General features: G+C 54.6%; 1 protein-coding gene across 6 annotated transcripts; it reads left to right on the forward strand.

The window, feature by feature from the left end:
• The first annotated feature begins 1,058 nt into the window (after window positions 1-1,058).
• FAM118A (family with sequence similarity 118 member A) lies at window positions 1,059-25,889 on the forward strand. 6 transcript variants are annotated; one of them, XM_024579051.3, is made up of 9 exons: window positions 1,059-1,207; window positions 10,591-10,646; window positions 11,392-11,647; window positions 14,624-14,845; window positions 16,652-16,780; window positions 17,927-18,212; window positions 19,742-19,774; window positions 21,017-21,094; window positions 24,682-25,889. In XM_024579051.3, the coding sequence occupies exons 2-9, from the start codon at window positions 10,600-10,602 to the stop codon at window positions 24,699-24,701; spliced, it is 1,071 nt and encodes a 356-aa protein (XP_024434819.1). In that variant the 5' UTR covers window positions 1,059-1,207; window positions 10,591-10,599; the 3' UTR covers window positions 24,702-25,889. The 6 variants fall into 6 exon arrangements, with proteins under 6 accessions (XP_024434819.1, XP_024434820.1, XP_045042754.1 ...); XM_024579052.3 differs by having other exon boundaries at window positions 11,395-11,647; XM_045186819.2 differs by having other exon boundaries at window positions 1,061-1,207; window positions 10,530-10,646.
• The last annotated feature ends 589 nt before the right edge of the window (window positions 25,890-26,478 follow it).

A 26,478-nucleotide genomic window follows, 5' to 3' on the forward strand; every position in this document is an offset into this window, starting at 1 on the left:
ACTAGCACAGACTGCGACTAGATAAATGGGAGGCTTCCGTGTGGTCTGGGGGTTGGGCAGAGGAAGTGGCTTTTTTAGATCCTGAACAGGAAGGCTTGTTCAGGGCGGGAAAGACTTCCAGTGGCAGAGTAGGAAAGGAGGAGGCCACCAGAATAACATGGCCACCAGGGCACACTAACCGGGCTGCGTGGGGCCAAGCCCACCTCATTCGGTCCTCTCAGCCACCCCGGGAAGCCGACCTAGCATCCGCCCCCCCGTGTACAGACACGGGACCTGGGCGCAGAGAGCTGACAGATCACAAGGTCCGACGGGACGAACCCAAGCTGACCCCCATTATCAGCGTCCCAGGAGGATTATTTCTTGATGAGGGAAGCTCACCAGGAGGCCGCGCATGCATTCATAAGCAAACGTTTGGGCACCAGTCGTGTGTCCTGCCCCGTTCTTGCTTCTGGGGACCCAGGGGTGTGCTTGGCAGACACGTCCGGCTCTCTCAAGGGAGAGGGAAATAAGTGCAGGTCATTAGGAGAGTAGTAAGAACTCTGAAAAGAAAGAACGCGGGGCCGGGGGAGAGGACCGGCGGTCTTAGTGGGGCAAGATGTTTGGGAAGCGGGGGCGCGTGTGGGGACCGGAGGCGGCTCGGGTGCTGGAGCGCTGTGCAGGGGTGCTGTGGAGGGGCGCTCCCGATCGCACGGAATACTCGCCACGTGCCAGCAAAGCGCGCCGACCCCGCTTTGCAGATGAGAAACCCGGAACGCGCGGCGAGCAGGGGACAGGTGGGGTTCAGGCAAATGTTTGGAAGCGGGTGGTCTCTTTGCGAGCACAACCCACCTGCACCCGAGATTCCGAGGGGGCGGGGCCTCAGTGGGGGCGGGGCCGGAGGCTCGGGGCGGAACACGAGTCCTGGCCCCGCCCCCCGCAGGGCCGTTGCCGTCGGGGCGGAACCTTGGCGCGGCGGGGGCGGGCGCGCGGGGGAAGGCTTTGCGGCGGCGCCGCGGCCGGCTGGCGTGGGAGTCGCGGCTGAGGGGCAGGGCGTCCGCACCGCCTCCCGCCGGGGTGCGCGCGCAGCCCCTCCGGGCAGACCGCTCCCGCCTGACCCCGCCCAGCGCTGGCGGCGTGCGGCGCCGGAGCCGGGAAGGGGACCGGGACCGCTGAGCTGGAGGAGGCGGCGGGAGCCAGAGCTGCGACCAGCGTCTGGGCGGCTCCGCAGGTGAGAGGCGGGTCAGAGAGGCCCAGGGGTCCCGGGTTGAGAGCCAGTCAGGACCCCGAGAACTTCTGGGTCCGCTCCGTCCCCTTCGGGGCCCCCGGGGCCCTGACACTCTCGGGATCCCCGGCCATCCCAACGACCGCGGCAGCAGACTTCGGTTCCCAACAGCTCCCCTTTCCCTCGAGAACCCCGCGGGGTCCGCCTCGGCCCCCTGGCCCTGTCGGGGTCCCCTGCCACTCTGAGGACTCTTCGAACCCCAAAACGCTTCAGGATTTTCCCGACACTCCGAGGTCCCCAGACGACGTCCCCCCCGCTGCAGGGCCCCGAGACCCCTCAGAACCCCCTGAAGGTTCCAGAAACCCCCAAAGATTCGCTCAGGATCCCAGAGACCGTCCCCGATGTTCCCGTCCCCGCCCCCAGGCCTCGGAATGCCCCTGGATCCGCTTCCCACCCTGGGCTTCTCCCCTGTCCCTCTCTAACCCGTTCCCGAGGTTCGGTCCCTGTTTGGCTGTTTCTCCACGCTGAACTGCGGGCGGGTTTCTAACACCTGAAGTCCCTGGACCCGTGAGGCGCCTGCGAGTGTATTCCGGGCTGTGCGGATCCTGGATGACAGTGCGAGTAAAAGGAGAGGCAAGTGCCAGGTCACCCGATGACCCTCTGTAACCGAGCAGGGTGGTGATCTGAGCGCCCGCATTTGCATTTTGCGTTTTCTGCCGCATCGAGGCCAGAGCCGGGATGGTGGTTAACTTTTAATGCGCTTTGGCGAGACTCGAGTGGCCCGTGGGAGTCTGGAGTCAGAGCTGATGGGGTGCAGGGAGGTAGAACCAAGTAGGTGAGGGACTTGGGGCGAGTAAAGATGCTTTGAGGTTGTCTCCTTAATTTTTTTCACTCCTGGAACTAACATTTTTTTGAGAGCCTGATAGTTTGCAGGAGTTGGCAGAGGAACTAGAGAGCTCAGTTCCTGCTCTCAGGGCCTGTGCAGGGCGGTGAGGAAGAAAGAAGGTTGCTTTTACATTGTGATAACAGTGTAGTGACCTTGATTTCAGCTTGGGGGGGGGTCGTGGATTCCTGGAAGGGGTGTTAAGGAGGGCTTCTGGAGGGGAGGAAGTGACAGCTAACAGGTGAACTGATCTGCAAAGCTTGAGGTTGAAGAGAAGTTTGCTAGGGAGGCGTGCTGTGAGGCACACCAGATTTTGGAGACCAAGAAGCGTGGCTGGAGCATAGATTCGTTCTGTGGTGGCTGGAGAGGAATTGCTTCCCATATGGAGAAAGGTTCTTGGGGTGGAGTTACAGGGACTCTTATATGAGGCAATCCAGCTTTATTTCGGAGGCCCACCCCGCCCTTGGCCCTTGCTTGAATCACAGCCTCTGTCATTGGCCTGAGTCTGTGAGGACCCAGCGCAGAGCCAGATGAAGAGGGGAGCTGGAAAGTGGAGGGGAGGCAGGGAGGTGCTTGGAGGAGGGGAGACCAGAGTGGGGGAAACGGGGGAGGGTGGCAGAGCAGCGTTGTAGCTGGGGCATGGCAAGAAAGGGGGTAGGCAAGGGGCATCAGGACCGAAGCAGGAACCCTTCTGGAGGCCCTGAGGGGATCTGGCAGGGCAGCGCAGGAGGGGACTGACGATGGCTTTGTGCTTTCGGACAGTTGCTATCTGGGCTGCAGGAGAATTGTTGGAGGAAGCAAGAGCACGTGACAGATGGTGGCGACCTGGACAGGGTGGTGGCAGTGGGGACCTCGGCTTCCTTGGGCATGGACCTGGGAGGCTGGGGTTGAGGTTTTTCCTCTGTGAGACTACAGTGTCCCACTTGGGGAGTGACATTGGGAACTTTTCACCCCCTTTTGTGAGGTTTTGTCCTTTTCCCCGAGGGAGGGTGGTCCCCTCGGGCTTCGTCAGGGTGACTGCAGCCCCCACCTGGGAGCTGCAGGCAGAGCCAGTGGGGTGGGACGAGAGGTGGTGCTCGGAAAGGCAACGACACCTGGAGCGTGTGGAAGCCAGGCGGGTCCCCAAGGACACGGGAGGCTCTTGAAAGACAGACGAGTTCAGGTGCGCTGTGTCTGACGTGTCACTCTGGAGACGGTGTGGGCTACAGACACTGAGAGGGAAGCAGGGAGGCTCTCAGCAGTGACAGCTTGTGGGGACTTGAAGTAGAGACGGAGGGTGTGGCTTAGAGACACAGGAGGAGGGCTCGAAGGGACTTGGGTTGCGGTCTGGACTCGGGTGTGCGGGACATGGGATAGAGCTCGCAAAGTGTTTAAGTGTATTTAACCATATACAGAGGGTCTAGTGGGAGGCAGACTGGTTTTGAGGTTTTTTTGAGAGGCAACACACATTTATGTGGGATTAAGAAAAGATCGCTGTCCATGAAGAACTGATTCAGGCAGAAGCCCAGGGTTCCGACTAGGAGGCAAAGACCGTGGTAGGCTTTGTTCTGTTAGATGTGATCCCTTTGAGTGTTTCCAGCAGCCCTGTGAGGGCTAAGGGACTCCTTTTGTACAGCTAAAGGAAACAGGCTCCAAGATCGTAACTTACTCGTGCTAAGTTGCACAAGGAGTACCCGGATGTTTAGCCCTAAGGCTGGGCTCTTCGAGTGAGCTCCCACGTCTTCGCACAGGAGCCCAAGGTGTCCCTTTGCCAGGAGCGTGACATCCTCTTGAATGGTGGCATTGTTCCCTGCCAGCCCTCGCTGAGACAGTGTGATAACACCAACAGCGGCCAAGTAGAAAAACTGTCTGGAGCGGGTTGTTTTCCCCGAGGCTCCTGCCCGCAGTCTGACATCTGCCTACGGGCTGGGGGAGACGGCAGGGTGGCTGCCGATCAGTCGACTGGACTGCCGCTGGTTATTCAAGCAGGTTGAGTGTTACTGGGGCTGTGGTGAAAGGTTTGGTTTTGAAGGAGGTAGAAATTAGGGCCTTAGGTGAAGTTCTGGAGTCACAGGGCATCAGGCGACACCCAGGACGGTGGCAAGGTGATGGAAGGGAGCCAGCAGTGAGTTCCCAGCTTGCCCCTAATGCCGAGGGACCCTGACTGATCACAACTCTCAGAGCCTCCTGCTCACCTGTGACCCCACTATGTTTCAGACCCCTCTAGCTCCGGGATGCCTCGTTTCAGGTTGAGTTGGCCGTTTACTTTCTGGAGCATCTCCTGTGCCCCTCTGCCCCGGGAAGTGGCCTCCCGTTGACCTGTGGCCTCTGCGCTGGTGTGTCCCACCATCACTGGCTTAGCGTTAAGGGACACGTGTGTTTGAATTACGTGGCGCGTCTCAGCTGACGCACGAACTGTAAAGCAGTTAACGATTTGGCGGTTGGCAGGGTTCCTCGTGAAATGCCAGGTGTGTTTGCTTGCCGTCCTGAGCTGCGCCCGTGGGAGGGGAACGTGTGCAAGACTGCATGTGGCGCCTTGGCCTCTTAGACGGGGCGGACGTCACCGGTGGGCGTCACGATAGCTGCTTCACAGGCTTATCGAGGGGGTTAAGTGAGGTGACGTGCGTAAAGTGCTGAGGGCTTTCCCTTGAGTCTAGTGAGGTCACGAAAAGTGTCAATAATTAATGTATTTGAAATAAACTGTGACCTTTACATTTTTTATTTGTGGTGGGTTTTGTTATTTTCTTGGTTTATGCCCAAGTAGCTCTGTTTGGAGGCACTGGTTTCAAGCAGCAAGTGAACACATTTTGATTATTGCAGAATAAGCATTTTCCCCATCGTGATCCATTTGGACTGAAGTAGCGTGTGCTCCAGGTTTTGCATGTTCTGTAAGTAAAGAAAGCAATTCTTTCCAAAGACCCCTCAGCAGTAACAGCCCGGGTTAGGGTTTGCCAGCCCTGTGGTTAAATTAGTATGTGGTTCTGCTGGCTGCCTCGGAAAAGTTGCCTTGGCAGCCGGCTGTGGCTGAGGGAGATAAGCTGGCGGCTGACGGGGTCCATAGTAACAGGTAGACCTTTCGTTGTGCGTTCAGTGCACCGCAGCCTGCGCAGCTGTGCAGCGATGGGAGCGGTGGCCCTACCAGGGGACAGATTTGCACACTGAGGTCCAGGAGTTCTGGCCAGGGAAGCGGTGTTTCCTTCACTCCAGACGCTGTGTTTTCTCCACCCGAGGGCCTGTGCTGCCGTGGGTGGAGGGGTTGCCACCTCTTGTGATTCTGGACGCTCATTCTTTGTCTGTTTGCGCCATGTTTCCAGCTCGGGCGAACCTAGTCAGCCTAACCAAACTCGGAGGAAGCTCGTGAGCCAGGCCACAGGGGTTTCGCTGGTGGTTGGGCGTGTGCTTGTCAGACGCACTGGAGGAGTTACTCCTGTTGCCCAGTGATTTCTGCTTTGTGGCCCCTCCCAATCTCCACGGGAACCAGATCGCCACGGGAAGGGCCATTTGTGGGGCTCCAGCCAGAGTGATGAGGGTGCTGCTGTGCAGGACCTGGGTGTGTTGGTGTTCAGGGTGCTAGGCAGGGCCTGCTCCCTGCTCTGGGCCTCCAGGCCCGCCCCCAGAGTATGGTGGATGGTTTGGGCCTCCGCGAAGGATGTTCCAGCCCTTAGGAACCACGCTGGTTAGTTAGATGGATTATACCTAAAACTGGTATTTGCAAGTCTTGGGTCTCTTGTGAGCAGCCCATTCACACATCATTTCTCACGTGGGTTACTTTTGGGCCAGGAGCAGAGTGGTCCTAGGAGCCACTGATAGCGGCAGCCTGTTGCGTCGCCCCAGGCGTTCTGGTAACCTGTGTGTGACTGTTCCCGCGGGTTCTGGGGCATCTTATTCCGTCACTCTGTGGTTTGACCGCAGGGGAGTTACAAGTCCCCGTTTTAAACGTTGATGACTCTTTGCGACGTCCCTCGCCCGCTGTGCAGGAGGCCTGGACTTGCCCGTGTCTGTGCCGCCTCTTCGCTGCGCTCAGGTGGGATCTCCCTGCTCTCGCACGAGAACCCGCACACTCGTTTATTTACAGAAAGGAAGGAAGAGGCTTATCTAAGGATATTTTTGAGGATCCCACAGACCTGAAATTTCTTGGTTTGTGTGTGTAAAGTGCAAGGGTGGTTTGTAATAGAAAGTAGTTTTAGGATTTAGTTATGCTAATAATTACTGTTCTTTTAAAAAAAGACTTTATCTATTTACTTTGAGAGAAGAAGGGAGGGAGAAACAGGGAGGGAAACATCGATGTGAAAGAGAAACATCGATCTGTTGCCTTCCATGTGCACCTGGACTGGGGGACCAGACCCACAGCCTAGGCACGTGCCCTGACCAAGAATCGAATCCACGGCCTTTCGGTTTTGGGGGTGACGCTCCAACCAGCTGAGGTACCAGGCAGGGCAACAATTACTGTTCTTGACATTTTCCTCCCCTCCTCCTCAAACCTTTGGGGGCTCGTTCACTCACTGATTCTTTTTCCTTTTTGTCTCTTGGCACGTTTGTCTTCTCCCTCTCCCGTCCTCTCTCCCTCTCCCGTCCTCTCGCCCTTGAGCCTGTGTAGACGGCGGCGGTCGCGAGCGTTCTGAATGCCCGTCAGTTCTGTGGGTCGGTTCAGCAGGCCTCTGGCTGGCCTTGCTGCGGTTGCTCATGCCACTGTGGCTGTCTGGCTGCGTGACTGGCCTCAGATGGCCCCAGGCAGCCTGTCACAGTTTGGGTGGGTGGCGCTGGGTTGTCAGCTTGGGTGCCTTGGCTCCTCACTATGGCGGTCACCCTCCCAGGAGGCTAGATGGGGCTTTTCAAGACACAGTTCCAAGACAGAGCAGGCTCCAGTGTCAAAGTGCTCACTGAACTCTTGCTTACTTGTTGATATTTCACGAACAAGCCTAGAGCCGGTGGGTGAGGGACTGGGCCAGGGCATGTTACTAGAGGCCCAGGAGCGGGCGGGGCGGTTGTGAACTGCCTGGCACAGTGGTGTTTGGGAGGGAGCGGGTTTGTTTGGCCAGCTGCAGGTGACAGGCGTGGTGCTTGTAGTTCATTCTCTTTTGCATCGGGCCTCAGTTTGATGGGCGTTTATTTAGTGCCAGAAGCTGGGGGTTCAGAGAATAAGGCAGTCTCTGGCTGCTCGGGAGCTAGTGCATAAAATACTCAGGGTCTCAAATTTTAAGCAGGAAACTCCTGTTAAGACTTCTTTTCATGGCTTGTGATAACAAGGACAGGAACTGCTCGTACAAATCTGTGTTGGGCCTGATTTCGCTTTCAGAAAATGCTGATAGGTCCTTGAAAAAATGGGTTGCTATGAAGGCTTGGCTCGGGGCCTGCAAGCTGCGGTGACGACTTTGTCACCAGGGAAACCAGAAGATGCAGCTTCCTAAAGCCCTTGGAGGCTTTTGTTACTGTTCTCTGGAGTCTGATTGCCCTCGAAGAGTGGTGCTGGGGACGGGAGCAGAACCCCGCTGCTGTCCTTTTGAAACTTCTGGGATCCGGTACTCATTGCTTTGGATATTTCCTGCGTGGCCCTTGGTTGAAAAACAAGGGGAGATTTGGGGTGCTTTCTAGGTGCTTGTGGGATGTGGCCCTGATGGTTGCACTGCTGAGGGAACAGGAAATGAGGTGATGTCTGACCGTGCGCGCCGAGGGGGACTGGGATGTCTCCACACTGGCAGCTGTGCAGCTCGCCGTTCCCGAGTCGCAGTGTAGGGTGCTAAGACAATTGGGTGCTTCCCACGGAGACTTGGACCCTCCAGGGCGGACGGCAGAGTTAAAGTCTGGAGGCCCGTCTGCCTGAGCGGGTGTGACCGAAGCGCGAAGGCACCAGCTGCACACCTTCAGCAGGTGCAGGCCCAGTGCGGGGTTTGAGCGCCGGAGCCGGCACTGAGCCGCACCGGAGTACGCGCTCACCCGCATGGAGTGCTCGGCGGTAACTCGTTCGTTTGGAAACCCTTGAAATTACTTAGTGTGGAGTTAAGTCCAGCCCGTGAAGTTTGAATTGTTCATACTTTTTGGCAGATGTGTGAGCGCAACGTTAGTTTTTCAACCGGTCACTATAACCGTGCACATACGGAGAATCAAGAGTAACCAGTAATTGAAGAACCAGAGCTGGTTTTTCAGGCTCTGTACCACGGAAACAATTTTGGGCAGTTATTCAGTCTTCGGTTGACCAATGGCTGTTAGAAAGGGCTCTAAAATGTAGTTGCGTAGAGAAGGCTGAGATGAAAGGCCACTCCCCATGGGTGGGAAGGGGCGACTGTTTCAAAGTGATGTGGATTATTTGGGGGGGGCAGAGGTGAGGGCAGTTGGGGTAGTCCGCAGATAAGCATCTCACATTAACGTTTCAAGTCAGGCACACAGCGAGTGCACAGGTGTCGTATGTGGAGTTGTACACCGGGAGTGTGCATGCGTAAGGTTGTTACCCGGTGTCACCCCAGCTGTTTAATTAAAGAAAATAGGGCCCTGGCTGTACGTGTAGCTCAGTGGATTGAGCACAGGCTGGGAACCAAAGGGTCGCTGGTTCGATTCCCAGTCAGGGCACATGCCTGGGTTGCTTGCCAGGTCCCCAGTGAGGTCCACTCGAGAGGCAACCACACATTGATGTTTCTCTCCCTCTCTTTCTCGCTCCCTTCCCCTCTCTCTAAAGAAATAAATAATCTTAAAAAAAAAAAAAGAAGAGGGTTGAATAGGAGTGGTTCTTTGAGTCCTGTCCTGCACAGGAGGTTAAGAAAGGAAGTGTGTGGGGGGCCCACTTGGCACAGGCTGCAGCCTGTGCGCTTGGCCTCGGCAGCTCGAGCTTCCAGAGCGCCATTCACGCCCCCAGCCTTCAGCACTCCGTCAGCTAGCGAGAGTCCCTATTTCACACTTGTTAAAAGCGTTGGCAAAGAAAGAGTGAGGTTAGTCGGTGGAGCTCAGGGCTGGGCCAGGGTTGCGTATCCAGTGGAAAACCACAGTGTTACTTTCCTTAGAAAACACCTAGGAGGTTAAAACCACAGCCACAATGGGATGATCTGACCTTTGACGGCTGTGACAGTCCCTCCCCAGAGGGAAGCAGGGTGGGTGAGGGCGCAGCACCGGCCCTGACAGGGCTGTCCCCTGGGCAGGTGGCATCTGCGAGCTGCGTTTCCATCTCCTGGAACTGCGGTTTCTTCACACCCGGGGAGGATGTCACAGACACCTTTGAGGTGTGAGGGAAGCGCCGAGCCCTTCCCCTGGGGTGGCACCTAGTGTACAAAGTGCAAACGTTTTTGGGGACATTCTTAGGATCCCATTTGCTGTGAAATGTAATGACGCTTACACACTGATTAAGCCGTGTTTTCTTGCCCTGGAAGATTATTTTAGGTGACCTGATTCTAATTGAGGGGGGAAAAGATTACACGTCTGAAAAAAGGCGGTTTTCAAGCAGTGCAGGTGGGACACAGCAAAGCGGGCGCGTACAGGGTCTGCTGCCATGCGTCACCACCCTCGTCTTTGACCCGGCGATTCTGCTTCTCGGAAGCCTCTCCTAAGTCAATGATTTCAAAAGATACAACAACTTTGGCCCGGAGACGGTTGTCAGGGCACTGTGGCCGCGTCCTGTGCTGGGGGCACAGGTGGGGTGAGTGATGGCATTGGGGTGAGACCGGGTCTGGGGGAGGAGCCAGCACACTCGCATTTCCCCACGGTTTTCCTAACACGCGGGAGCTGCTTTCATTCTAATGGGTGGGGAGAGTGGGATGTGAACTCCGGTCTCCAGTGATTGAAAAATTTAAAGTAAAGTGTGGAGGGAAATACGTAGATGTTAGCAACAGCTGTTGCTCATTCTGTATTTTTCCTGTACATTTTCCTGTTTCCAGTCAATAGTTCCGGCATCGGGAGGGAAGTGCCACTGCGGGCAAGTGGAAGGGCGCGGAGGAGGGCTGACCACAGAGCCCAGGCTGGGGTCAGGGCTTGTTTTGTGTGAGCGCAGAGCTGACCTTTGACTTTGATGGTTTCTTTGGGCTGGATTTCACTCCGGCCACGGGGAGGCCTGGCACCTGGGAAGACTTGCTGAGAAGTGTCGCCAGCCTCCTCGGGGGCAGTGGTCAGTACCCCAAGGCGCAGGCACACCTCCCCGAGAAACGGCTCTGCCTCCGCCGTGTTGTGCATCGGACGCTTCTTCCTCCGTGAGGAGGGGTTCGAGTTCACGCCAGCTGGAAGCTCTTCCGGGACAGGGTCGGAAATGGGCGGCGTGAGAGCGTGGCACTGAGGCCGCCACAGCACCTGGACTCGGTGCCCGGGTTCCCCTCGTTTCCTGTCCTGTGCAGAGGACGGAGTCTGGATCCGAGCCTTCTCCTGGCCTGGCAGGTCACCGGGGTTCGGAGACATGGGTGTCTGGGTTTTGTACTGATGTTTTCCAGGTGGCCCAGTTTAAGGGGACATCCTGGACCTTTGATTTTAATTCCAGCCTTAACTCTCTTCTAGGGGACTGATAAAAACTTTTACCTAGGAAATAGAAGTCGCTTTGACTGACTTTTCTCTTCAGGTTTCACAGATGGATTCACTGGAAAAGATGACAAATAAAAGTGAACAAAAATCAAGGTAAATAAAGTGAACTCCACCTTCATGCAGGCTTGTAACATCCATTACAAGTCTCCTTCTGCTGCTCGGCACCTACAAGCGAAAGTGAGGGGAGAACCCTGGTCAGGACGGGGTCTCGGGCTGTGTGATCACCTTTGCTTCTTCATCAGAAACATTCCGGAAGGCAGTTGTCTTGCCCAAGGAAGGGACCCTAACCTGGGGTCACCAAGCAGCAAGTGACCAAGGGCCCCAGCGCAGGCTAGGGTGCTGGGCTTTGCCGGGTCCGCTGGCCATAAAGTGCAGAGCAGGAGGCCCTTTTCTTGGAATGGGCTGTGATTGGTAAGTGGCAGAAAACCAGCATTTTGCCAGGATTTTTATCTGTCACAGGAAGCAGGGGTCATTTTGTCATAGTTGTTTACAAGATCTTTGCAGCTTCAAAGAACTAAAATGCTGAGCTTTTGGTTCAATGATAAACATCATTTACACATGCCTTAATGCCCCGGGGTTGGGGTGGGGGTAGTGGGGCTCCAGGTGAGTAAGACTCAGCTGTTCCCAAGTCCTCTGTGCAATGAGGCTGGACCAGGGAAGTAGACGGAAAAGAACGATGCTTCCTCTTCGAGCAGCGTGGCGTGGGGGAAACGTTTGTGGGTCCGGGTCAGGCCGGACCCAACTGGACAGGGCACAGGCCTTCCTGACGGCCTTGCCTTTCCTCCTGGTTGCGATATTTCCATGTTGACTTTCACTCTCTCCCTCCCTTGTTTTTAAGCAGAAAGTTTTTAAAAAGTCTCATCCAGAAACAGCCGCAGGAACTGCTCTTGGTGATGGGGACGGGCGTCAGTGCGGCGGTGGCCCCGGGCATCCCTGCCCTCCGCTCCTGGAGGAGCTGCCTGGAGGCCGTCCTGGAGGCTGCGGAGCAGCTGGAGGTGCTGCACCCCGGGGACGTGGCCCGGTTCCGCAGGAAAGTGATGAAGGACCGGGACCTGCTGGTTGTGGCCCACGATCTGATCCGGAAGATGTCACCTGTGAGTCTTTCGCAGACAAGCACTCCTGGGTCACGGGGGCGACTGGCTCTGGGCTGGGCTGGTGAGTCTGTCACTCTAGCATTTACATTCCAGCCAGCCTACAGACGTCTTTTCTCAGCAGAGTAGGCTGATGAGCCAGGAACCTTCAAGTCCATCAGAATACCGTCTCCTTGGGCCGCGGGGCTGGGTGTGGGCTCCTCACAACCGTGCTTGTTCCCTGGTGCCGGGCTGTGTGAGACTGTGTCAGGGACGGCGTCAGTCAGGCTGCTTTGGGGATGGAGCCTAGGATTTCCTACTGCTTAGTGCCGGGGTGCCTGTAAGGTGAGCTTCGGGTCTGGGCTGGCCAGCCACATGTCTTCAGATGACAGGTGCTTCCTAGAATCCCTGGGAGATGGGAGAAGTTATGGCTTCTTTGTCTGCCAGTGGAAGCACCTACTGTGGGGAAGCACTTGGTGCTGCGAGAGACCAGCGCCGAGCGAGGCCCTTGAGTTGGGGGGCCGGCGTGGGCAGCATCGGCCCTACCCAGGTGCGTAGCCAGGTCGTCACTGCACAGGCAAGCCACAGCGCCAGGGCAGGCATGGGGACCCCAGACCCTGTGGTGGGGGCGGGTTCCCTTTCTTCTTGTCATGCCTGTCTTCGCTGAGGCAGCGCAGCCTCACCTGGGGAGCGGAGTGGGGAGCAGACGTTGGAGGGCTGGCACAGGAGGGGGCGAGTCTGGGCCGCTGTACAGAGAGACCCACGGTCCTGGGAGAGTGTGGTGGCCTGGCCATGCCAGGGACCCGCTGCTGTCTGCCTGCTGTGCTGACCTCACCCCGCAGCCTGCGCTCTGGGGCAGGGCCCTACACCTGCTGGGACTGACTGTAGTGGGTGGGAAGGGCCTGCCGTGGAAGTCACGCACACCACTTCTGTTTTCATTGCGTTGGCCAGTGCCACCCGTGGTCATACCCAGCTGTGCTGGAGTCTGGGAAGTGTTTCCAGCTGGGCAATGGCCGAACATGGGTGTTGGATTGATGAGGGGCAGCTGGCATCACTGACGGACAGGTGGGCCCCACCTGCCTGCGGCCTGTTCTGTGCACGAAGCTCCATGGGGCACGGCCGTACCCATGGTTTGCACACTGCGGCACAGAGTGGGCAGTAGCAACGGAGGCTGGCCCGCAAAGCCGAGAACGGTTCCTCTCCGGTCCTCTATGGGTGGAGCGCTGGGCCCTGTCCTGGGAGACCGGGGTAGGAGACAGAGAAGTGCCACAGGGCTGCGGGACAGCCCCGGGCCGTCCAGAGGAGGGCATTCCTTTGGAGAGAGGCCAGGTAGGTTGCTGCTTGTTTAATCCAGGAGATGAGTATTTGGAGCTTTATTCTGCTCTTCTCTTTACTTCTGCATGTTTTTGAAAACTTCCATAAGAACACAGGTAAAGCGCAACCAGACAGAAGGGTCGTGTTTTCCCTGCCTGTGGTCAGCACGCCAGGAGCAGGCGAGGGGTCAGTCTGTGGGGAGCTGGGCTCTCCGGGTTGGGGTGCCACCGGGGATGAATTCTAGCAAAGCAGGGGAGGCCGGGGTCGCAGGCCAGAAGCTTACCAGCCTAAGGGGGTTGGCGCCATGGTAGCGTTTTCTAAGCTGCTCACTGGAGATGATTAGCCGGCAAGGGTGTGAGTGACAAGGTTAGCAGTAGCGGGGTCTGTGGCCTGCAGGTTGCGGTGGGGTGGACGTTGTCCTGGGAGTCTGCAGGTGCTGGAGTTGGGCAGATGGGGGAGAGAGGCTGGACCGGTGGTTCTGGACAGGCTCCTGGTAATGGTGAGGTCCTGGATGTGGCCGTGGTGTGATGGCCAAGCTGGGACCAGCTTATTGGAGGAGAGGGATGGAGGAGTGTGGAGGCCATGATGCAGGAAGGGTCCCGTAAGGGGATCTGAAGCCAGCACAGCCAGGCATCCAGGAAGGACAGCCAGGCAGCCTTGACAGTGATCAGGGCCCCCCCCCCCCCCCCCTCACGCTGGTCCGGGGGCCTGGGGGTTAGTTTTCTGTTGGGGATGGTGGTGAGGATGGAGATATGGGGGCTTACCCATGACACCCACTGGGAGGATTGGAAGGGTTTTCGGGATTGGGGAGGGTGTCAGAAAAGGGAGTGCCCAGAGCCATGGCACCAGCGACAATCTGGGAGTCTCATGACAGCTGACATCAACAGGGACAGAGGGGTGGATTCGGATGCTCAGGCAGATGGCGATGGTGAGGCAGAGTGGGCACAGGCGTTCCACATGGATGCACGGTCTGCCGCCTGTCCAGTCTGCAGGTGGCTGGGTAAGGGGCGGCCTCACGGGGCTGTGTCCTCCCAGTTGCCCCCGACTCCTCACGGCAGAGCTCTTCAAAGGGCTCTCTGTATTTCCTCCTCCTCACGAATCTACCCCAGCCTGGCTCCATCCACTGAAGCAGATTGCCAAGGCCACTGGTGACCCTTGGCACACCACCCTGAGGCCACACCTCATCCTCACCCTGTGGACTGTCTCAGCGGCGTGTGCCACACTGTCTGCCACTAATTTAAGATGACGTAAAGACACGCCATTTCCTAGACCCTGAACGAAGGGAAAACCAGTAGTTTGCAGCTCTCAGAGGAAAAGTCTCTCCCTTGGTCTTCAAGGCCCCACCTCACGTGGTTCCAGGTCGCCTCTCTGACCTCACCTGCTGACTCAGCCCCTCATTCTGCTGCAGGGCATTCTCTCTGCAGAGGCCCCTCCCTGATGCCTGTGACCCAGCCCCGCTGTGCCCTGGCCGTACCTGTCCCCCTTTCTCTCCTCTACTTTCTCCAAGGCATTTAGCACCCTTGATGTATCACTTATGTCTCCCTCCTGTAGAGCTTAATATACTACGAGGTCGGCCAGCTCCCCCCTCTTTCCCTCCCTCCTCCCCACCTAGAGTGTTACCTGGGTGGGTGCTCACGTGGCTGAGACATGACATCTTTTGCTAACTCCCGGTCCACCTTCCCGCAGCGGACGGGCGACACCAAGCCCAACTTCTTCCAGGACTGCCTGATGGAGGTTTTCGACGACCTGGAGCAGCACATCCAGAACCCGCTGGTGCTGCAGTCCGTCCTCAGCCTGATGGAAAGGGGCACGATGGTGCTGACCACCAACTACGACAACCTGCTGGAGATCTTCGGGCAGCAGCAGAACAAGCCCATGGAGTCCTTGGATTTGAAGGACAAGACCAAGGTAGGGGCTGAGGGGCCGCGGGCCGGGGGCGGGTGGAAGGGAGAGGCCCCAGCGTTGGCAGCCCGTGGGTGTGGAACAGGCGTTCGTCTCTGCAGTGGGGGTAGGGGGGATGGTCGGTCATAGTGAAAGGTGCCGTCAGCTCCCCATGCTCCTCCCCACAGTGAAACACGGCCCTAACTGGTCTTGACCTTGTGCCAGCCCGTCCTGCGGGCCGCTCCAGTGGAGGGGTGACGCCCTCACGTGCGAGCTCACTTCGTACTGCCTGCTCTTGTCTTTGTGTTCTGTCCTGCTGACGTGCAGGGCTTTCTCACCTGCATTTCCTCGTGGTCATCACAGGAAGCCCTGTCTTACTGTTAGCAAGCTTCATTCTTATGAATAGGCAGCGCTGCATCGAACACCCTTACACTTCTGTGTCTCTGTTTCTTTAGCGCAAGTTCCTAGAAGAGGTTTAGGGTCAAAGTGTATGACTTTTAAAGACAAATGACATAAATTACCAATTGTTTTCCAGGAGGGTTCGTAGTTCCACCAGCTGGGTGTAGAGTGCAGGCTGACCTCGCTTTCCTGTGCTTCACAGGTTTGCGTCTTTTACCAGTTGGAGGCAAGACCCTCCCCAGCAGAGCGATGAGACTTGCTGTGGTGCGATGGTCTGGACCCGAGCCCACAGTGTGTCTGGGGGCGGCCTGGGTCCATTGCCTGCATCTTGTCCACACGTGGTGTCACTAAAAGACACAACAAAATACATTTCACGTTTTTATTTTTCTTACTAGTGAGGTTGAATGCAGTTTTTTTTTTAGTGACTATATTCTTTTATTGTATCTCCGTGTGTTTTGTGTGTTTGCTTACAGATTGCATATGATCACTACTCTCGGACACCGCTGCTAGGTTGTCTGGCTAACTTCCCGAGGGAAGGCCTCAGCCCGGCCCTGCATGCTGGCAGCTGTCGTGCGCACGGCCCCTCGGACCCCAGTCAGGCGGGGGATCAGCCGCACCCTGAGAGCTCCCCTTCGGCCCCCTTTCTCAGAGCTTGGCCAAGAACGTGTGCTGGGTGGCCGCGGGCACACGTCCTGGGCACAGGCTGTCCTGAAAGGGTGGCGCTGGGGCTGCCGAGCAGGCCCCCTGGTGCAGCCGTGCCTCCCTGAACAGGACACCTGTTCACGTGCCTGGCCCACCTGGGAGGCCTCCTCGCTGTCGCAGATGGTGTCTCTGGAAATAAACACAAATGGCTTGTGGCAGAATTCTAGCTGCTCAGCTGCTTGTTCGGTGTTGGAGCTGTTGCTGTCTGTCTGTCTGTCTGCCTGCCTGGTGTGTCGGCACGACCTGCTGAGGTGAAACCACTGGTGTGAAAACGGACATCCACCCTGTATGTCTTTTTAAGGACCTTTGTTCTGGATCTTGAGTGGGAATCAGTGTAGAGTAATCGATACGTTATCTCTTTCATGAATTTTTTCCGGGTGTTGAATGCTGTATACATAGCGGTCATTGAAATACAGTAGGTGACTTTAGACGTGAGAATCCTCACAACCCTCTAAAGTGATCAGTCTCGGCACCCTGCCGTCATCTCAGGGGTTCAGGAACTTCCTGCATCACTGTCTCTGTCTCGCAGTTCTTTCTGATGCGATGTGGCCGGAGTCAGCAGCGCTAACAGCGGAGTTACTCTTAGATTTCAAGGGTCCAATTATTAATGCGAACTTCTCTTACTCTTACCAAGGTAGCTCTGAAAAACCACACATCCAGTTTAGACGTTTCCCTCTTGTTTCTGTTTTCAATAATGACAGGTTTCTTTTTTCTGGGCTCGATTTTTGACAGGTCCTTCAGTGGGCAAGAGGCCACGTCAAATACGGAGTTCTCCACATCCACGGCTTGTACACAGACCCCTGTGGGATGGTGCTGGACCCCTCGGGCTATAAGGATGTCACTCAAGACCCAGAAGTGATGGTATGGCCGCCTGATTTGGCGTCGCTTGTACTCCTGGGGACTCTGGGGCAGCGAGTGGTCTGAGTGGTTCCCAAGCCTCCAGGCGTTCCTGCCCTTGGAGCTCACGCGGCTGCCTGCCTGCGCCACCTCACTCGCAGCCTCGGCCCCGTCCGACTCGCCTTGCCACCAGCCATTTGTGACTCAGCTGCCCAGGGACAGCTGTGCTTCTTCAGAGTAACGTGCAGGCCCACAGAGCCTGTGATGCTCTTCGCCAGCCACCCCTCCCTCCTTGTCATCTCTGTTCATTCACGTGTCCAGCTGTCTGCAATTCTGTCCTTTCTGTCCTTAGCTCTCTCTCTAGCTTTCATAACCTAGTTTTAAATTCCACTCTCTGGGAGGCTTTCTTGATATCAGAGACAACGTAGAAAACTGCTTCCCCACTTTTTATAAACTCCTTGGTTACAGTGCCGAGAAACCACAAGGTCTTTGCCGAGTCTCTGCAAGTCCAGGGCTGGCGCTGGCCTCTCCGTACTGGCCCTGAGCCACCCGTGGGACGTGGCCAGGTGTGGCACGTCAGATGGGTGGCTGAGGCTCCTTGGTGCTCCAGTGACGTGTCCTGGGTCAAGAGACACATGAGCTGATACCCTCTGAGACGTGGGGTGTCCGAGTTGGTGGGTCTCCACTGCAGGCCCGAGTGACCCCACCTGTGTCGCTGGACCCGCCTCAGCTCTGCTGTCCTCACTCCCCAAACCCTCTTCTCCTGATGCCAGTCCCCATCCCCAAAGGTTCTTACCCATGATCCACCGAGACAGTGAATTCCAGGGTGTGGCCCGGGCATTTGTGAACTGAGACATTTAATGTCATTTATTGTGTGTTTTAGAATCATACGTGACAGGTTGGAGTGAGCGTACTCAGCTCAGGCCTGGTGGGCAGGGTGGGCCGTCGGCCGTCCCCACCTTGGGTTCACGTGCCCTGGACGCTGACTCGGGCCCGGCCAGGTATCCTGGCCAGAGAGAAGAGGTGCTGCTTCTCTGACTGTTGGTCAGGGTGGCTCTGGGAAAGGTTGCGGGGGGCGGCGGTGGCTCAGAAGCACGGTGTCGTGGCTCATGGGTCTCCTGGATCCATTGTCCATCGGGTAAGCAGCCGGTTTCTTGGTTGGTCTCTCAGGAAGTGCTCCAGAACTTGTACCGCACCAAGTCCTTCCTGTTCGTGGGCTGCGGGGAGACCCTCCGGGACCAGATATTCCAAGCGCTCTTCCTGTACTCGGTGCCGAACAAAGTGGATCTGGAGCACTACATGGTTGTGCTCAAGGAGAGCGAGGACCAGTTCTTTAAGCACCAGGCCGACATGCTGCTGCATGGGATCAAGGTCGTGTCCTATGGCACCAGTTTCGACCACTTCCCGGGGTATGTGCAAGACCTGGCCTCACAGATCTGCAAACAGAGGAGTCCAGGTATGGGAGCCTGTTCACTTTTCCGTGTACAAAACCCAGAGGGTCCTTCCAGCGCTCCCCTCCTATTTTGAGATATAATTTACATACCACAAATTAAAAGTGAGATCTTAGTGTACCTAACCATGAAATCCACCAGTCCTTTAGTTATTTTCCAAAAACGCCTCTGTGTGCTTTAAAACCAGAAGGCTGCTGTGACAGCGGGGTCTGTGAGCCAAAGGCGTTGCCCACATGGAGCTGCCCACGTGGAGCTGCACACGGGGCTGTGCCAGGTGCCACGCACGCTGCGGGTCAGCGGACCGAGACAGGAAGCCTGAACCCTCCACGTGTTTCATACCTTTACCTGTCCCAAACTGCAGGGACACTTCTTTCTTTTATATCACACCTTTTCCGTGTTCAGCGTGTGCAGCCCACCGTCCAGGCGACTCTCCTTGGCCCTTTGTTGGGGGTTGTTCACCTGCCAGGAGCGACCAGGATCACTGAGTCACTCTTAAATCGGCCGACTTGACGTGTGGGTGGCTGATGGCTTTGAGTTGGTGCCGTAAGTTGTGGATGACAGCGACCTTGGAGAAGCCTGTGCTGACTGTCGTTAAATGGTAGTAGGAAGCTCATGCACGCAGGGCATTGGTTCAGCACAGAGACAGACAGACAGCTGGACCTGACCAGCCGTGACTGTGAAGACTGGAGACACTAAGATCGTGGGTGACAGATGCGTAGATGATCCAGCACCTTTTTCCCATAAGTCCTTTCCGTAAATAATTAGTGAAGTGGGCCTATTTAAGCGGCATTTCCATTAGTGAAAGTGCGACAAGGGCGGTAGTCGGTTTCTTGCTGAGAGGAGAAGGGGGCTGCACTCTGTCACACACCTGTGAATGTACATTTGTGACTTAACTTCGTGTTCGGTCATAGTACCCACCGTGGCCAAGAGCTGACTGGTAGACAGCGGGATGAGCCCAGAGGTGAATGACTTGCCCGGCTGGTGCCGGGATATTTAAAGCTGGGATGGGGCCCTGGACTGAGCAGGGGGAACCGTCCTGTTCAGGGTGTCCCCGAACAGGCCTGTGTGATGGCTCTGGAGAGGGACAGTGTTCTTGTCACCTCTGCCCCTAACTGCCATCTCCCTTAGCCTCCACACGCACCAGGACCTGCGTGAGCCCAGGCTCCTGGGGTGTGCCATTGAGTGTCTTTCTCTCCCCGCCAACACCCCTTTTCCAGACCTTGTGAATCTGTGTGTCCTTAGGGGCATGTGTACCTACATTCATGAGGTGCCTCTCCTGGCTGGAGAAGGTAGCATACTGATGATGACAGAAATAAGTGACAGCTGGTGCCATGCTGAGCTCCCTGTGTGCCAGGCCACCTCAGGTGCTTCACACATGGCCCCTGGGAAGTGGGGGGGGGGGCGGTAACCAGCCCACGGTCCCACAGCGGGCCAGGGCTGCGTTCATGCTGGGCAGCGGCCTCACTGCCCCTCCCATGCCAGCCGGCCGGGGCACACGGAGGCTCGGCCTGCTGATAGTTTCCTTCCTCCCCAGATGCTGACCGAGTGGACAGCACCACACTGTTGGGTAAGGCAGACCTTGAATTTTATCAGCCTGGTTTTTGCCCACACATTCTGTTGTCTTCCTGCCACTATTTGTAAAATCATAAAAATGTCTGCAAGTTAAATTCTTGGCTGTGCCCTGGCTGGTGGCTCAGTTGGTTGGAGTGTTGTCCCATCCACCAAAAGGTTGGAGGTTCGGCTCCCCATCAGGGAACACGCCTAGGTTGCAGGTTCAATGCCTGGTTGGGGCACAAATGACCAGTGTTTCTCTGTTACGTCAATGCTCTCTCTCCTCTCCTCCCTCTCTCAAAATCAATAAAAATACATAAAAAATGCAAACACCTAGCCTGTGTTAACACACCGCTGCCACAGACGAGACACAGCAGTGCCTGCATGATGGTCCCTGCCACAGGGAAGGGGATAAAGTGCCTCCCTCTACAAGGAAGCACAGTTTCATCGTACACGGGCCTGAGAATAATTCCTGTCCTACAACCTAGCGTTCCAGGGGAATCAGGGCAAGATTCTGTTTTGTGAGAGCATTCAGCCCGAGACGCGGTGACTGTGACCTGTCCCTTTCCGAAATTCTAATTGCAAAGGCTCTAAGCTTTCATATACAGTTTTCCATTTAATACGTGTTTGAAATATAAATGCTTCCTCTGCTGGGCTCAACTCTGCCTGTTTCTGAGTTAACAAGGTATGGCCAAGCTCGGTGGCTACCAGCAACCTCCTTGGGCAAACTTGACAGTGGCCTTCTCCACGCCGGTTGTTCTGTTGGTCAGGAGGGGCTTGGCCGTGGAGCGGGGCCCCTGCAGGGCTCAGCGACCCAGATATGAAACTTGTGAGTGCGGTGGGCATCAGTTCAGGAGTGACGACATTTGCACTCAGCTTTCCATGTCTGCCTGCTTCCCTGTGAACGGACACACTCATTATGGTTGTGTTCTCATGTCAGTGTGACCCTAGCACCCTCCTCCTCTTCTGAAAGAGCATTAACTCGATACATGTCATCTGGACTAAACCAGGTGCATGCATTGCTCTGTGGAGGGTGGGCTCTGCAAAGGAAACTTTTATTATTGATGACTGATTGATTGATTTTAGAGAGAAACATCGATTTGTTCCACGCATTTATGCATTCATTGGTTGCTTCTTTGGTGTGCTGACTGGGGATTGGACCTGCAACCTTGGCATATTGGAATGATGCTCTACTAACCAACTGAGCTGCCCAGCCGGGGCCTGGACGAGCTTTTTAATGAGTTTCTTCCTCTTCCAGGGAATGCATGCCAGGGCTGTGCAAAGAGGAAGCTAGAAGAGAACGGAACTGAAGTCTCAAAACAACTCCGACAGTCAGGTACCAAATGTTTCGAGTTCTTTCTCTGTGTCGGGAGCTTCTGCAGGTTTCCCTAACTTGTGGGCATTGCAGCCACAGCACTGTCTTTACTGTCCCGGTCCCTGGAAGGAGTGAGGCATGACACGGGCTATTCAGACCACCCCGAGGGACCCGCTTCTAAGCACTTCTGTTCATTTAGGTTAACATATCATTGACAAAAATACAGAGAAAGTGCACAGATTGTGAGGGCGGCCAGTGGATTTTCACAATGTGAACACACTGATATAATCACATCCCTTTCCAGACACAGAATGTTGTCGGGAACTCCGCCCCCCCCAGCTTTTCAGTCACTCCTGCACCACCCAGGGGTGACCACTGTCCTGACTTATGACACCTTAGTCCCCACAGAATACCATTTTAGATCATTTGGTTTTTGTTGCCTCTATGGCTGGAGAGTGACCTAAACTCTTTATTTCAGTAGATAACCTCTGTTGGCTCCAGGAAGGTGGTTTCCCTCTTGCACTGTCCCCTCCCTCACCTCCTACTGTGAATTACTCCTTGTCCTTTAAGTGATGTGCTTGTTCCTGCTTCCCAGTGTGAAGCTGGCCTGTGATGGGCCACCCTTCTCCCCTCTCCTCCCTCCCCTCACTTCCCTAAGTCACCCATGTTGATCTCCATCGCTACGGGGCTGAAGGAAATTGGCCCTCAGTCTGGCTGTAGGCTGCATCTCCAAGCTGGGGAACAAACTCACTTTATTAAAACAATGTGAACGCCCGGGCTGGTGTGGCTCAGTGGACTGAGCACTAGCCTGTGAGCCAACGGGTCACCAGGTCGCCAGTTAGATTCCCGGTCAGGGCACGTGTCCAGGTTGCAGGCCAGGTTCAATGAGGATGTGCGAGAGGCAACCAATTGATGTTTCTTTCTCCCACAGTTCCCCTCAAAAATAAAATCTTAAAAAAAAAAAAACCCAGTGGGAACATTTTCCCAGTTAGCCGGCTGTGTGCTGTGTTAATGGGCCCGGTGTCCCAGTTTCTGTGCCAGCGGCAGGACATGTTCTCATATCAAGGTCAAGTGTCTCCTCACATTCCACTAATTATGTTCCTCTTTTGATTGTTGCATGTTGGTGTTCCCTGTGCTTTTTATTTTTTGAGGAGTTTCTAGATTTCTTTTCTCCTCTTGTCCAAAAACTATGTTTCATAATAGTTTTTAACGTCTGCATTGTGCGACACAGGGCCCCTCAGTTCCCAAGATGTCTTCCGACCTGCGGTCTGTTCCCCTGCTTGCGGGTCTCCTTGGCCGCCTTCCTGTCCGGGCTTATCGTCAGGTCTTCTTCCTTCTCCTGCTCCCGTCCACTCTGCGGCCGCTCCTCAGGGAGCCCCCACAGGCCCAGTGCCCCAGGGCCGGTGCGTCTGCGGCCGCTTTGTGTGGTCCTCATACCCGTGGCTGGTTGGAGTGTAGGTTCTTGGTTCGTAATGTCCCCTTGGAACTCCAGTCTTGTGTCCAAGTTTCCTGTTGAGAGTCTGATGCCAACCCAGTTCTCAGTGGTTTGTAGGCGACCTGTTGCTTTCCTTTCTGGAAGCTTTTAGGATCTTCTTTTTCCTTGGTGCTTAGAAATTTTGTGATGTATTTAGATGGATTCTTTTATATACCTCACTCCATTTCCCCCCATTTTCTCCAGTTCTGGAATAATCCATGGCTTTCTTGATTTAACCTTTCTGTCTTCTCTCTCCCTTTTCTTCACACTAGTGGGGTCTCCTAGATTGAGTTCTACTGTCCACTGTTTCTCTCACGTTTTTTTACTTTGTTTTCATTTTTCTAAAATCTTTCTGAGATTCTGAAAATTATATTCTAGCCTTTGGGTTAAACTTTTGACAGTGTTACTGTTAATTTCTAGGGGCTCTTGTTTTTTGAGTTATTATTTCTCATTGTCATTTTATGACTGTAATATCTTTTTAAATCTCTAGACAAATCAGAGGCTTCTCTGGGTACCTGACTCTACTTCATTCCTGAAAACATTGGCATGCAGGGTTTTCAGATAACAGTTTATTTTTTAAAAATTTTATTTACTTCCAGAGAGTAGAAGGGAGGGGGAAAGAGAGGGACAGAAACACTAATGTGTGGTTGCCTTGCACGCTCCCCACCGCCCCCCACCGGGGACCCAGTCAGCAATCCAGCCATGTGCCCTAGACCAGGGAGTCAAACCCGTGACCCCCGGCTTGCAGGCTGGTGCTCAGTCCACTGAGCCACACCAGCCAGGGCCAGAGTTTATTTTTTACTACTTTATAAGAAAACCTCCGTGAAACACTCTTAAAAACTTCTATAGTAACCCACCAAGAATTTCTGGGGCCATGAAGCATTTACCTACCCTGCTAGTGACGTGTAAACTAACTTCTCCGTGGGCATGTGTGAGCCATACCGTGATCCGTATTTCCTTCTACAACTCAAGGGTCATGTACTGTTGAAATAGTCTGTTGTAGATAAAAAGATTCATAATGCATGCAAATAACATGTAATCAGAAAAACTCAACAAACAAGGCAGTTGTTAAAATGGCTGCTTGCAGAGTGAGTGGTGGCCCAAGTTAGGACTGTTGGCAGGAGATGGATGAGGCTGTGGCCTCTTGCTGTCTCTGGTGGGTGGAGGGGAGCACGTTACTGGGGACCTGATGGGAAAATGGCCGAGCAATGACTGCAGCAGATTTCACAGACTTCACCTCGATTTTGTACAAATTCATGTGTTTTGTACAACTTCAGCGTATAGTCATTAGGAGAATTCCACTGTAATAGCATTTTGTATAAAATTCTTCAAAGTCTTGTAGCAAATATGTGGATTGTGAATTCAGCTAGCAGAGACTGCAACTGAGTAAAAACAAACAAGACTTGTGTTTTTGAGTCGTTTCCTCCAGGTGAGTGGTTCTTTAGGGCCAGCAGGTGTTTGGAAAGGCAGGCCCAGGTGGTGGTTTCCGCTGCTGCGGCAAACACATGGCTTTCCTCCCATGGTGGGGACTCGGAGTGGGAGTGTGTGGGTCAGGTGGCAGGGCTTTCTGCCTGGTGAACTCGCTGTGCAGCAGTGAGCAAGCCATGCAGCGCCTTCCCTGGGCCCATTCGATGCCAGTGCCCACACCAGCAGCTACCTGTTTAGACAGAGCGCTTGTTCTTTCCTGCAGAAAGCTTGTCCTGTTCTGCATGTGGGTGAGAGGCCAAGGTCCATCTTCGTGGTGCTGCTGGCCACTCCCACAGGCTGGAGAGCTGAGGGGACCACGGTGGGCTCCCATCTGTGTGGGCTGAGTGTCCTTTGTCTTTGCACTTGATCAGCTCCATTACATGTGCTGAATGTAATGGAGCACCTGCCCCGGTGCCCCAAGAAGGGAGAGCGCACCCATGTTTACGGGTGGAGATTTCTGCGTATCTTTGTAAACATGCGCCCCTGATGGTGCCGGCCACGCGCACGGTCATTTCCGGACCACGGCTGCTGTTTCCATTGTGGAGGTGTGTTCTAAGTCTTCGGCACAAAAGGAAGGCTTGAATTTTCCAAAATAGAAATCCTATGGCAAATACTTTTTGAAACTGAACCTTAACATTTTGGTATTCCTTTCTTTTCATTTAAACAGATGACGCTGGAGCATCTTGAACTCTTTAAAGCTAATAAAACCTGCAACTTGAAAACTGGCCTTCTGTAACCACAGTGCCATACCCGAGTGATGAGGAATATTCCACACGGTCTCTCACTTCTGAACCGTCATGCTCCCCAAGAGAGCCCTGTGGGGGTGTGGCCTGAGGTTGGGTGACAGTCCCCCTGTGTGTGTTCAACCGCACACACTCCAGGTATCCTTTGTGAGGGCTGATGGACGACTACCTCAGGGGCCCAATCGGCAGGAAGGAAGGTGCCTGGTATTCTGGGCTCCCACTCGACACTCCCCCTTTGTCCAAGTGGGTTTTTCTAATAAAAGGGAGAGAGTGAAGACTGTCCAAGCAACAATAGTTGCCAAAGAGAAAATAAAAAACTAGACTCTTAACTTTTATAATTTTTATGCCGAAACATGTTACTTTAGAAAAAACTTTTCAGGTGTGTGTGTTACATTGTTATATAGTAAAGAATACCCGAGGCATTGACTCTCCCAGTAAGAGTGGTGTGACTTTGAAGAGTGACCAAATCAATAGGGCTTCTTTGGAATCCCAGTTTTAGTTAACTTCAGTTCCAAAGACTGACAGTCTAACTAGCACGAGAGGCGAAGTCACAGAGAAACAGGGAGGACCTTTTCAAAGGGCATTTCCGTGCTGCACATGTCCGTTTTGCAGCTGGTAACTGAGAATCTACAAGTGGAGCATAGACCATGTTTTTAACTTTTAGTTAGAGTATAAATTCCCAGCTTTCAAAGTCCAGCCTCTCTGTGCTCATCTCTTGCATCCCCTCCCATGGCCTGTGAATGGATTCACAGAGCGTGGTGGGCAGACCTTGCAAGGGGAGGGACTGCAGCACCAGATGTCCCGGACCCCCTTGGGCAGGGGGCGGAGACAGCTGCTGCCTGCAGTGCTCCTGCGGGGGGTTGCTCGAGAGTGGCAAAGGCCCTGCTTGGTTTCTGTTCCAGGGGCTATTTTCACATGGCATTTCTTGTCAAGTACTAGGGCCCTTCCCACTGCTGGCACGGGAGCTCCCCACAGGTACAAAGAACACGAAACGCTGGGGGTGGGGGGGGGAGAGGGGTGTGTGTGTAGGGAACGAGATAAGCCAGAGACCTGTGTCAGACCTTGTCTTCTTTTCGAAGCATGAAAAACAAATCTTTTGTGCTACTCTGGTCATAAATAAAATTTTAACTTCCACTCTGTGTGCTCAACTTTTCCTCGGTTCTGACAAAGCTTGGTTTAATTTATTTAATGAGACTTTTTACCATGAGTTGTCTGTCAGTTGTGAAATCAAGTGATTACCTGAATGTTTCAGATTTTTAAAAAGCAATTATGAATTGTTTAAAGACTCACAAAGTGCAATCTGGGATGGCTCTGTGAATCTGCAAGTCAGCCGACACACGGTATGTTAAGGTCACAAGCATGGAGACGACGCGAGAGAGATGGAAACCTGGAAAGTCATGCAGGGTCCGTTCAGCACCTGCTCTGAGCCATGCTGAGGGATGTGGGCCTGGCCATTATGCGTGGATCTGCCCACAGTTCTGCTGTGACACCTGTTTTAAAGAGCAAACTCATTCCAGCCTGATTGATAACGGAGAAATAATTTGAGCATACTAGCTTTGCTAATGTACAGCGTCTTCCACGAGAAACAGGAGGTTACATTTTAAAGTTACATGAGCAACTATAGGATACCCTCTTTGTTGTCTCACCAAAGCCTGGACTACTCACTCTGGGGCCCTTGAAGACAACTGCACCCAGCGGAAGAGAGCTGCATGGAGATGCAC

Source organism: Desmodus rotundus, chromosome 3 (genome assembly GCF_022682495.2).
Source record: "Desmodus rotundus isolate HL8 chromosome 3, HLdesRot8A.1, whole genome shotgun sequence".
NCBI lineage: Eukaryota > Metazoa > Chordata > Mammalia > Chiroptera > Phyllostomidae > Desmodus > Desmodus rotundus.